Source organism: Schistocerca cancellata, chromosome 5 (genome assembly GCF_023864275.1).
Source record: "Schistocerca cancellata isolate TAMUIC-IGC-003103 chromosome 5, iqSchCanc2.1, whole genome shotgun sequence".
Taxonomy (NCBI): domain Eukaryota; kingdom Metazoa; phylum Arthropoda; class Insecta; order Orthoptera; family Acrididae; genus Schistocerca; species Schistocerca cancellata.
Genome location: NC_064630.1, coordinates 837,542,864 through 837,555,619, shown reverse-complemented (window position 1 = coordinate 837,555,619; position 12,756 = coordinate 837,542,864). Strand labels below are relative to the sequence as shown.

The following is a 12,756-nucleotide window of genomic DNA, read 5'->3' as shown; positions in this document are numbered from 1 at the left end:
AGTGATTGAAATGAAGAATATCATGTTGGCCAGTGTGCTCAGCAGCTGGGTGGTCCAGCTGTTCCTTGCTCACAATTTGTCAGTGGCCATTCATGTGGACAGTCAGCTTGTTGGTTGTCGTGCCCCAGAGTGGTTGCAGCGTAGCTCGAAGATAATGTGACTGGTTTTACAGGTAGACCTGCTTTGATGGGATAGGTGACACTTGTGACTGGATTGAAGTAGGTGGTGGTGGGAGGCTGTGTGGTATAGGTCTTGCATCGAGGTCTATTACAGGGATATGAGGCAAGGGGTTGTGTACAGATGGACAAGGATATTGGGCAGTGGAATAGCACTGTGGGAGGGCACGATGAGAGATAGTTGAAACCCTGATGGAGAATGTGATTCAGTTGCTTGAGTCCTGGGTGGTATTGATTCATGAGGGAAATGGTCCTCTGTGGCGAAATGGTGGGCATTTAGGAGGAGGAGGAGGTGGGTGACTGGACATATAAGGCACATGAGATTTGTTTTTGTGCTAGGTTAGGACAGTAATCATAGTCTGTGAAGGCCTCAGTGAGACACTTGGTATATTTCAAGAGGGACCGCTCATCACTACAAATGTGAAGGCCTCAGGTGACGAGGCTGTATGGAAGGGACTTCATGGTCTGGGATGGGTGTCAGCTGGTGGCAACTGGTGGTTGGTAGCTTTGATATGGATGGAGGTACTGATGTAGCCATTTTTGAGGTGGAGGTCAACAAGGAAGGTGGTTTCTTGAGTTGAATAGGATCAGGTGAAACTATTGGAGAAGATGCTGAGGTTCTGGAGGAGTGTGGATAGGGTGTCCTCATCCTCGATCTAGATCACAAAGACATCATCAACCTGAAACACGATTTTGGGTGTTGAGGAAGGATCCTGCAGAGGACCCATGAATAAGTTGGCATAGGATGGTGCTATGCAGGTGCCCATAGCCATATCCTACATTTGTGTGTAGGTAATGCCTTCTAAAAAGAACTAATTGTGGGTGAGGATATAATTGGTCCTGGTGACTAAGGAGGAGGTTGTAGGCCTGGAATCCATCAGGTGTTGGGAAAGGTGATTTCCTGTCAGAGAGGTCTCAGTTCGTTGTAATTGACGGAAAGTCATAGAGTAAAACAGAAGTGATTTCTGGCGTTCCCCAAGGTAGTGTTATAGGCCCTTTGCTGTTTCTTATCTGTATAAACGATTTGGAAGACAATCTGAGCAGCCGTCTTCGATTGTTTGCAGATGACGCTGTCGTTTATTGACTAATAAAGTCATCAGAAGAACGATTTAGAAGAAATATTGGAATGGTGTGAAAAGTGGCAGTTGACCTTAAATAACGAAAAGTGTGAGGTCATCCACATGAGTGCTAAAAGGAGCGCATTAAACTTCAGTTTCACGATAAATCAGTTTAATCTAATATCCGTAAATTCAACTAAATACCTAGGTATTACAGTTACGAACAATTTGAATTGAAAGGAACACACACAAAATCTTGTGGGGAAGGCTAACCGAAGACTGCATTTTATTGGCAGGACGCTTAGAAAATGTAACAGACCTACTAAGGAGACTGCCTACACTACGCTTGTCCGTCCACTTTCAGAATACTGTTGTGTGGTGTGGGATCCTTACCAGATAGGACTGACTGAGTACATCGAAAAAGTTCAAAGAAAGGCAGCACGTTTTGTATTATCGCGAAATATGGGAGAGAGTGTGTCAGAAATGATACAGAATTTGGGATGGACATCATTAGAAGAAAGGCATTTTTTGTTGCGACGGAATATTCTCACGAAATTCCAATCACCAACTTTCTCCTCTGAATGCGAAAATATTTTGTTGACACCGACTTACATAGGGAGGAATGATCACCAAGATAAAATAAAGGAAATCAGAGCTCATATGGAAAGATATAGGTGTTCATTCTTCTCACGCACTACACGAGATTGGAATAATAGAGAATTGTGAAGGTGGTTCAATGAACCCTCTGCCAGGCACTTAAATGGGATTTGCAGAGTACCCATGAAGATGTAGATGTAATGTTCAATAGTGGTAATGCTATGGGCATTTGGGATGTTAGTGTAAAGGGAAGTGGCATCAATAGTGACAAGTAGTGCATCATGTGGTAAAGGAACAGGAGCTGTAGAGTGTGGATGGAGAAAATGGTTGGTATCTTTTATATAGTAGAGTAGGTTGCAGGTAACTGACTGAAGGTGTTGGTCTATGAGAGCAGAGATTCTGTCTATGGAGGCACGGTAAGGACTTTAGGAAGCCTGTAGAAGGTAGGAGTGTGTGTGTTTGTGTGTGTGTGTGGGGGGGGGGGGGGGGGTTTAGAGTTGATTGGAGAGAGAGGCTCCAGGGAGAGAGTTCTGTTATGTGCCGAAGCATTTCAGGAGATCCTGCTGGATTTCTGGAATGGAGTGGCAGGGTTTGTTGGTGGATGTATCTGACAGGTGGAATCTTAGTCAGCTGGTAGGATTATAAGGTTGGGATCAGTTTTTAGGCGGTGGAATGCAGTTCTTTCAGCAGATGTAGAGTTAATTTGCATGTTGGCGGATTTTGGGAATGATGGCGAGGCAAGATTCGAGGTCCAGAAATTCTGGAAAGTTAACGGGGTGATTTGGGGGCAGTGGGGGTGTATCACAGTTGGATGGAGGAGTGAACTGAGTCAGACAGAGTTCAACATTGGTCTTTGGTTGAGTGAGTTTAATTGGTAAGGTTGGGATGAATTAAATTATAGCTGGTTCAGCACACAATACTCTCAAACTCGGGAACAACTTACTGACCTCACAACTAAATCTCTTCAAAATATTGCTTGTAATAGACTGAAAGAAATTGAAATTAAAATCTTTTCTTTGTCTTTATTAATTCAGGGATAGTGGACTATACTGTTTTGTAAAACATACTTTTTTAGGTGTGTGTGTGTGTGTGTGTGTGTGTGTGTGTGTGTGTGTGTGTGTGTGTGTGTGTGTGTTGAGATTTACAGAGTTCATAGTAAACAAAACATTGTCTGCATTAATGTAAAATTTTTGTTGGTTGCTGTTTATAATCATGAATGAAGACTTTCATACCTTTTTAGTCTAGTGGTTTTGTGTCCTCTTTTAAAATACAAATAAGAAATGATCCCCAGAATTTTCTGGGTTATCCTGACAATATCTCATAAAGTTCTCATTGTCCAACAGAGTGGAAAACTGTTTTCCTGTGTACCTTTTACTTAGTTTCACTTGCTGTTTTGAAGTGATGATTCCATCTTTCTTTTTTTTTCCCCCTCCAGATTATGGTGTACGCCCCATTGGATATAAGAAAGACGACAGATTTATTATGGTGCCCGAAATGATTCCAGAACTTATAGTTCCAGATTTAACCAACTTCAAGGTAACGTTGTTCAAAATGAGGGGAGCAACAAAGTAATTATAGTGTAATTTTACAATGATCATCCATTTTTTATATGCGCATAAAATGTTTGTGTCAGTTGCTGAAAACTGTAATCCTGGATCTCACACGGTCTTTTTCTTTGTGTTAAATAGATCTGTGCAGCTAAAAATCAGTCTCTAAAATAGTTCCATGTAAAACATTGAAATGCTTAAGTAGGTACAAAAAAACTGCACTGTCTGTGTACAGGTTGCAGAACAGGCCAGTTAACATTTTTAAAATGATACTACAAGACACTTGCTAGATGGGTGACCTAAAAAATTAATAAAAGAATAAGTTTTCAAACAACCAAGAAAGCAGTTTATGAAAAGTTTAGTGTATATGTTGTGATGGAGTTGGAGGCATTTGGAATGAGGAATAACGACTGTGTTCTTTGGCTTGTATCATGATCTTCCTAATTGTAGTATATTCTTCAGATTCCCTCAGGGGCTCATGGTTCTTTCGTGAGTTTGTGTGTGGCGCACACGGGGCCCCGAGCTATTGCAGCTCATTCTTCCTTCCCTAGCTGCATTTCCTTCTCCCTGCCCCCTCCCTCCATATCCCTGCTCCTTCCCCTCTCTTGGTGTTCTGATTTATGTCAACCTGGCTATTCCGCTGGTTTCCTGTATTGGTTGGAATTTTGTTCCTTTTCTCTGTTCTTTCACCCTTTTGGCGTTTTGGTCCCCACTTAAGGTTTGACCTCCACTTCAAAATTTCCTGTTTTTAGTGTGAGCCATATGGTGAAGAACTCCCTCCCTAGCATTTACGGTGTGGGTTCCTCTCCCCTCTCCCTTCCCCACTGTAGCCCCCTTCCACCCTGCTAGGTCACCAGCATGTGTAGCCAGTCTGTGTGGTGGGGCTGTTATGTACTCATATGGCTGAGCCACCTGACAACACAGGGATCACACTACTGATACCTGAGCTGTTCTCTCCCCGTGTATGCTAGTGTGTGGTTGCTTGCCTTCTTGGAGCATTGGAACTCCCGGCAACGGCCGCTGTGCCAGACGGCCCTTGCTGTGACTGGGTGGTGCCCATGGGGAGAGCCCCTGGTCGGAGTGGGTGGTATCGGCGGATGCTTGGCACATGAAGAATATCAAGCTGCAAAAATCTGGCCGTTCTCGCACAGACGTCTTGTCAAAATGGTGAAGGATACTTAAATGCTGCCTCGTATGACCTGGCAGGCTTCTCTTCCCTGGCTACACCATGGGAGGACGGTCAGGCTTGCTGTCTTGGGCTGAAACCCTTTCACTGTTACCTCGTCTGTTCTAGGACGGATGGGGACGCATTCACCACCACAAAGCCATTGTTTTTCGCGGAAAATATCGAGGACAAGTTTGGGGAATGGAGTCTATTAGTAAGATGCGGTCGGGCTCCCTGTTGATCAAAGCTTCTTCTGCCACCCAATCCGCAGCTCTTCGTGCCTATGATTGTCTTGGCAATGCCCCAGTGTATCACTCCTCACCAATCTCTGAATGTAGTCCAGGGAGTCATTGTTCAGAGGGACCTCATCCTGCAAACTGATGAGGAACTCTGGGCTAATCTGGAGCGGCGTGGTGTTCATTTTGTTCGGCATGTGCAGAAGGGTCGCAGAGACAAGCGCACCAATACTGGTGCCTTCATTGTGGCTTTTGAGAGGGATATACTCCCAGAGAAGGCCAAGGCTATGTGCTACAGATGTGATGTAAAGCCATACATCCCTCCACGTATGCCGGCCGTTGTGGCCGAGAGGTTCTAGGCGCTTCATTCTGGAACTGTGCGACCGCCACGGTCACAGGTTCGAATCCTGCCTCGGGCATGGATGTGTGTGATGTCCTTAGGTTAGTTAGGTTTCAGTAGTTCTAAGTTCTAGGGGACTGATGACCTCAGATGTTAAGTCCCATAGTGCTCAGAGCCATTTGAACCTTTTGAACCTCCACCTATGCAGTGCTTGCATTTTGGGCATATGTCTTCCTGCTCTATGGCAGACTCTCCTGCTCTATGGCAGACTCTGTGTGTGCTGACTGTGGCCACCCCGTCCATGATGGAAGCCCTTGTGTTCCGCCACCTGTGTGTGTCACTTGTGCTGACCGCCTCTCCCCTTGATTGCTGGATTTCCTGGCTTACAAGAGAGAAAAGAAGATACAAGAATACAAGTCCCTGGATAGCTTGTCTTATGCTGAGGCTCGCCAAAAGTATGAGAGACTCCAACTTTTGCCTCTGTTACTTCCTTTCCTCCTCCTCCTCCTCCTCCTCCTCCTCCTCCTCCCCCCCCCCCCTCGTCCTCGCCCCAGCCCCGCTCCTCTCACCCCTCCACCTCCCTTGCAGTTCCCATGACCTCGCCTCCCCTCCCTGGCCAAATAACCCCCTTCTTCGGCATCTGCCGGTGATCGGGCTCCCTCTCAGGAAACCTCTACGTGGTGTTTCTCAGGCCAGAAGATTCTCACCACCACTCGGCCTCAAGGTGTACCATCTGTGCATCCCCAAGGTCGCCCACTCTCTTTCGGTTCCTGATCTTGGAGATGCCTGTACTCCCCGTGTCCTGCCGTCCTCCACATCGGAAAGAGAAGAAGAAGAAACATAAATCCAACTCCCCCCCTCACAACCTGAGTCTGACATCTTATGTATGGATGTCATCCCATCATTGTCGGTGACCTGACCTCCTCGGCTCCTTCATGCCTACCTTGGACTCATGCCACACTCTCATCCAGTGGAACTGCAACAGATACTATCATCACCTACCTGAAATGCAACATCTTCTCTCCTCTTATTCTGCGTTCTGTCTCTTTTTCCAAGAAACGCATTTCCGTGATGACCACTCTCCAACTTTATGTGGTTATTGAGAATTCTGTCGGAACTGTGCTGGCCCTGGGATAACATCTGGTGGGGTCTGCACTTTGGTTCACTCCGATGTCCTTAGTGACTGGATCCCCTACGTACCACCTTGGAAGTGATAACAGTTAGAGTGCAAACGACTCAGGCAATCACCATTTGCAATGTCTACCTCCTTCCAGGTAGGCAACTTGCTTATGTTGCACTATATCCCTTAATCCAGCAACTCCTGCCCCCGTTTCTCCTCCTTGGGGATTTCAATGCCCACTATCCACTGTGGGTGGGTGTCACATCAACAGGTCGGGGTATCCTAACCGATCAACTTATCACGGACTTCGATTTGTGTCTCCTCAACGATGGTTCCCCTACCCACTACAGTGCCGCTCATGGCACCTTCTCTGCTATCGATCTCACAATCTCATCCCCTGCCCTCGTGGCTTCCCTAAATTGGTCATCCCATGATGACCTTTGTAACAGTGACCACTTTCCAATGACAGCATCGTTCCCCTGCTGCCGCCAGGCAGACAAGCCCCATGTTGGACATTCTGCAGGGCAAATTGGCCTTTATACATATCTGCAGTCCACTTTGACACCTCCCTCTTGAATTCCATTGATATAGTCATGCAAGGCATCACTGCCACTCTTCTTCATGCTGCTGGCACTGCTGTCTCCCCATCCACAAGGCCCCCTCATCATGGGCCAGTACCGTGCTGGACCAAGGACCCGCAGTCACTGTCCAGGACCGCTGACAGGCGCTGCAACGATTTAAGTGACACCCTGCCCAGATCAACCTTCTCACTTTTAAGCGTCTTCGTGCTAAGGCTCGTTCCCTTTTTGAGCGGAGTAAAAACTAATGCTGGGAGCGCTATGTTTCCTCCCTGGGGACATATGCCTCTTTATTGCAGGTTTGGTCAAAGCTCTGTAGCGTTCTGGGCCACCAGTAACAGACACCTGTCCAGGGTCTTAACGTCCAGGGACCTCTGTGTACTGATCCATTGGTCCTCGTGGAACACCTTGCGACACTCTTTGTGATGGCATCATTGTCTGCTTCCTATCCTCCTACCTTTCTCCAGCAGAACAGACACCCCCCCCCCCCCCCCTCCATTTCATCCTGCACCACGTTAAGCCCTTTCACTGAACGGGAATTGGCGCAGGATCTTAGCTCTTCACGAGACACAACCACAAGGCCAGACTCCATTTAACAATCAGATGATTCAACACTTCGATGTTCCCCAGAGGCAACAGCTCCTCAGAGTCTTCGATTTCATCTGGCTCACGGGTGCTTTTCCGTCACATTGGCAAGACAGTATAGTTATCCCCGTCCTTAAGGCCGGGAAAAACCCAATGTCTCTAGACAGCTACTGCCCCATTAGTCTGACAAATGTGCTTTGTAAACTGCTCAAATGGATGGTCAACTTCAGATTATGTTGGGTACTTGAATCTCGGGGCCTTTTGTCACCGTATCAGTGTGGCTTCCAGGCAGGGCGATCTCCAACTGACCACTTACTCCAATTGGAATCGGCCATCCAAAAGGCTTTTACTTACTGCCGGCACCCCGTTGCAGTTTTCTTTGACCTACATAAGATGTATGACATGGCTTGGCACCATCATACTTTAGTTACCTACCATGACTGGGGCTTCTGTGGTCCCCTTCTGATTTTTATCCGCAAGTTATTATCTAACCAGCTCTTCCGGGTTTGAGTTGGCACTTCACTCAGCACCCCTCAGATTCAGGAGAATGGTATCTCACAGGGTTCTTTGCTAAGTGTCACACTCTTCCTCATTGCCACAAATGGGCTTGTGACCTCTGTTGGGCCTCTGGTTACCCCGGCATTGTATGTTGACGATTTTTCGATTTTTGCGTGTGATGCAGCTCCCACTCTGTGGCGTCTGCCGAGAGCCCGCTCCAAGGCATCATCCGACAGCCCTCTGCATGGGCCACTGCCCATGGCTTCCAGTTTTCCCCCTCCAAAATGTGGGGTATGTATTTTTGTTGTTGACCCGCAGTACACCCTGACCCAGAACTTTATTTAGGCAACCAGCTGCTCGATGTTGTAGCACGGTCCCATTTCTTGGTCCTTATTTTTAGATAACAACTGACATGGCTTCCCCACATTCGCCACCTAAAGACCACATGCATGCAGAAGCTTAATGCCCTCCGCCTCCTGGCCCACACATCTTGGGGTGCAGACCGTTCCACTCTTCTTTATTTTTACCGTGCTCTGGTCTTGTCCAGACTCGATTATGATAGTCAGGTTTATGGCTCAGCAGCTCCTTCCACTTTGAAACTGTTTGACCCTGTCCATCATTGTCGGATGCGTCTGGCTATTGGTGCCTTTTGCACTAGTCCTGTTGACAGTCTCCTCACAGAAGCAGGGATTCCCCCTCTGCACATCCGACAGAGCCAACTCCTTGTTTTTTATGCAGTCGCCATTCACCAATTCCCTGAGCATCCACTGTACCCTGTGCTCCTTGCCATTGAGGGATGTCTGCCTCCTAACACCCGCCCACAGGTGGGATTGCCGGTTGGCATGCATCTCACTACCCTCTGCTGGGATCTCCATCTGCACTCCCGGGACTGTGCCCCGTGTCTCCCCCCCTGTGGGTCCGGGGGTTAGAATAGGCCTGATGTATTCCTGCCTGTCGTATGAGGTGACTAAAAGGAGTTTCGCACGTTTCAGCCTGTATGTGACGGTCCCTTGTAGGGTCTGACCTCCATTCTTCGAAATTTTACCTAACAGCAAGCCAATTGGGGAAGGGCACCTTTCAAGACGCATTGTGTTAATCGTGCATTGAGATCTTTAGCCCACTTTCTCATCATCACATTGCAGTCCTGCCCATTCTCCATCTCGTGGGTGCGTTTTCCACCATGCACTATGCAGTGCTGATTTCTACGTCGACTATGACCATGGACTTCTTTGCACCTGATATCCAGCATGGTAGCCAGTCTGTTGTGGTGGGGCTGCTATGTACCCTGTTGGTTGTAGCCCCCTGACCACACAGGGATCGCTCTGTTGATGCCTGTGCTGTTAACTCCCCATGTATGCCAAGGGGTAGATGCCCATCCCCCTGGGGCATCAGGACTCCCAGCAACGGCCATCCTGCCAGGTGGCTCTTGCTGCGGCTGGGTGACACCCATGGGGAGGGCCCCTGGTCAGAGTGGGTGGCATCAGGGCAGATGACATGCAATGAAGTGTAGTCCATCATCTCTTGCTGGTGGTGAAACACCAGCAGTATCTAAGTGAGAACGAGCTCAATTCAACGCACAGAAGTACAACCCCAAATCATTCCCCTCCCTGCCCACACTGTGGGAGGAGGAACATCAGGCTAAGGATTGCAGCAGATCATATTCGCCCCGGTACCTTGTATGTTTGAGAGCTGATGGGGAATGTTTCATGATGATAAAGCCTCAGTTTTTTGTTGAGCATTTAGAGGACAAGTTCGGGGAGGTGGAGGGCTTGTCCAAAATGAGATCTGGGTCAGTCTTGATCAAAATAGCTCAAACTGGGGGATATTTCTGTAACCATCACTTAAACATGGTCCAGGGTATCATATTTCACAGAGACCTTCTTTTGCAGTCTGACGATGAGCTGCGCACCAATTTAGAATGGCGAGTTGTACGTTTCGTCCGGTGTGTCCACCGGGGTCCGAAGGATAATCAGGTTGCCACCGGTGCCTTCATCTTGGCCTTTGAGGGTGATACATGACCCGAGAAGGTCAAGGTGATGGTGTACCAGTGTGATGTAAAGCCCTATATCCCTCCCCTGATGCAGTGCCTTAAGTGCTGGAAGTCCGGCCACGTCTTCCCACTGTACTTCCAGCGTCACATGCCGAGATTGCGGATGCCCATCACATCCCAATACTCCATGTGCCCCACCTCCCATCTGTGTCAGCTGCGGAGAGCACCATTCGCCTTGCTCGCTTGACTGTAGGACTCTCCAGAAAGAAAGGAAAATCATGGAGTACAATACCGTGGACAGACTGACCTACACCAAGGCTAAGAGAAAATTCGATCGCCTGCACCCTGTGCGTATGACATCGTCTTACGCCGCCACTACAACAATTCTGGCACCATCAGCTCCGCCAACCCAGGTCACCCCTCAGAGCCGGAAGACTACACCTGCCTCATTGATGGTGGGGGGCATTTCCCTCCCTGTTGCTCCTGCACCACCTACTTCAGGAGCAAGCCCCCCTCCCAACCATCGGGGACGTCCGTCCCCACTTCTAAGCTGGAGAAGCATAAGTTGTCTTCAGCTTCTCTCTCTGGGAAGGTGTTCCTTGGGTCACTCCCTTCCCAGGTTTCTTCTAGTGGGAGAGATGACACCCACTAGTGGCTGAAGATCCCAAAAGCAGCTGGTCGTGTGGCTTCATACTCATCCTCAGTCCCGTAGACTGAGCCAGTGAAGTCTTCCCAGCCAGGGAAACACAAGGAGCAGTGAGAGAAATCCAAAAAGAAAATCCCTAAGACCAAGGATATCGTGGTGGCACCCACACCACCACTACCTACAAGCTCTGCGGCTGAGGATGGGGTTCAGATTTTGGCGTCTGCTAAGGACCTAGATCTCGCCAGACCCTCAGACACAATGGATATAGACTGCTCAGGCAATAAATCAGTGGCAACAGGTGACTCTGAGGCGTAAACTGCCTCATTGACTGTTCCATGCCTTCCCAGTCTCACGATGTCATCCTCCAGTGGAATTGCGGCGGTTTTATCCACTGCTTGGCTGAGCTACGGCAACTATTAAGCTTTACACCTGCTATCTGCATTGCCCTCCAGGAAACCTAGTTCACAGCAATGTAGACCCCTGCACTCTGCGGGTATAAGGGACATTACAGGAACCGTAGCGACTATAATCAAGTGTCAGATGGAGTTTGCGTTTATGTCCTAAACTTGGTCTGTCGTGAACATGTGCCCCTTCAAACCCCACTTGAAGCTGTGGCTGTCAGAATAAGGACAATGCTGGAAATAACTGTCTGCAATGTGTATCTTCCTCCAGATGGTGCAGTACCCCTGAATGTATTAGCTGCACTGATTGATCAACTCCCTAAACCTTTCCTACTTCTGGGAGATTTTAATGCCCATACCCCCTTGTGGGGTGGTACCATGCTTACTGGCCGAGGCAGAGATGTCGAAACTTCACTGACGCAATTCGACCTGTGCCTCTTAAATACTGGGGCCGCCAGACATTTCAGTGTGGCACATGGTAGTTACTCGGCCATTGATTTATCAATTTGCAGCCCAGGACTTCTCCCATCTATCCACTGGATAGCACATGATGACCTGTGTGCTAGTGACCACTGCCCCATCGTCGTGTCACGGCCCCAGCGTCAGGCACGTGGACTCCTGCCTAGATGGGCTTTGAACAAGGCGGACTGGGGAACTTTCACCTCTGCTGTCACTGCCGAATCTCCCCCACACTGTAACATCGATGTGATGGTTGAGCAGGTGACTAGCACAATTGTTTCTGTGGCAGAAAACACGATCCCTCACTCTGTCGAGTGCGCAAGGCGTAAGGCAGATCCTTGGTGGCCACTGGGAGTCGTTGAAGCAATTAAGGAGTGTCGGCGAGCTCTACAGCGGCATAAGCGGCACCCTTCTCTGGAACACCTCATAGCTTTTAAACAGCTCCGTGCCCTTGTTCGCTACCTTATCAACCAATGGAAGAAGGAGTGTTGGGAGAGATATGTCTCCACCATTGGGTTCCTAACATCACCTTCCCAAGTCTGGGCAAAGATCAAATGTCTTTTCGGGTACCAGGCCCCCACAACTGTCCGGTGTTAGCATAAATGGCGAGATATGTACCGACGCAAACGCTATTGCCGAGCACTTTGCTTGAGCCTCTGTGTCAGAGAATTACCCCCAGCCTTTTGCACACTCAAACAGCGGCTGGAAGGGGACATCCTCCGATTCACTACACGCTGCAGTGAATCCTATAACGCCCCATTTACCGAGTGGGAGCTCCTCAGTGCCCTTGCACATTGCCCCGACACAGCTCCTGGGCCCTATCGCATCCACAGCCAGATGGTTAAACATCTCTAATCTGACTACAAGCGACATCTTCTCGTCATCTTCAACCGGGTCTGGTGTGATGGCGTCTTTTCATTATATGGCAGGAGAGCATCATCATTCCGGTGCTCAAACCTGGTAAAAACCCGCTTGATGTGGATAGCTATTGGCCAATCAGCCTCACCAACGTTCTTTGTAAGCTGCTGGAACGTATGGTATGTCGACGGTTGGGTTGGGTCCTGGAGTCACGTTGCTTGCTCCCCCCAGGGGGTCCACAACTCTTTTGTGGATACGTGCGTGGCGAGCACGGGGCCCTGAGCCATTGCAGCCTTCTTTCTCTCCAGGGCTGCATTTCCTTTCCCTTCCCCTCCTTTCCCTTCCTTGCTCCTTTCCCCTCGCCCTCTCCTCTCCCTCTCTTGGTGTCCTTGCTTATGTTGGCCCCGCTATCCTCCTGGTTCTGTTGGTTTTCTAATTCGGCTTTGTTGCATAATCATCTCCTCCTTTCGGCATTCCTTGGTCCCCCTCTGGGGTTTGACCT

At 48.7% G+C, this 12,756-nt stretch overlaps 1 protein-coding gene across 3 annotated transcripts in view; it reads left to right on the top strand.

The window, feature by feature from the left end:
- LOC126187520 (39S ribosomal protein L41, mitochondrial) overlaps positions 1–12,756 on the top strand; it is an 86,704-nt gene that overhangs the window by 55,869 nt on the left and 18,079 nt on the right. For 2 of the 3 annotated variants that reach the window (XM_049928658.1, XM_049928657.1), the window contains exon 2: positions 3,267–3,367. In XM_049928658.1, coding sequence (XP_049784615.1) covers positions 3,267–3,367 — 101 coding nt within the window. Of the gene's footprint in view, positions 1–3,266; positions 3,400–12,756 lie in introns of all 3 variants that reach the window. The other variant, XM_049928656.1, reaches the window with a different exon arrangement.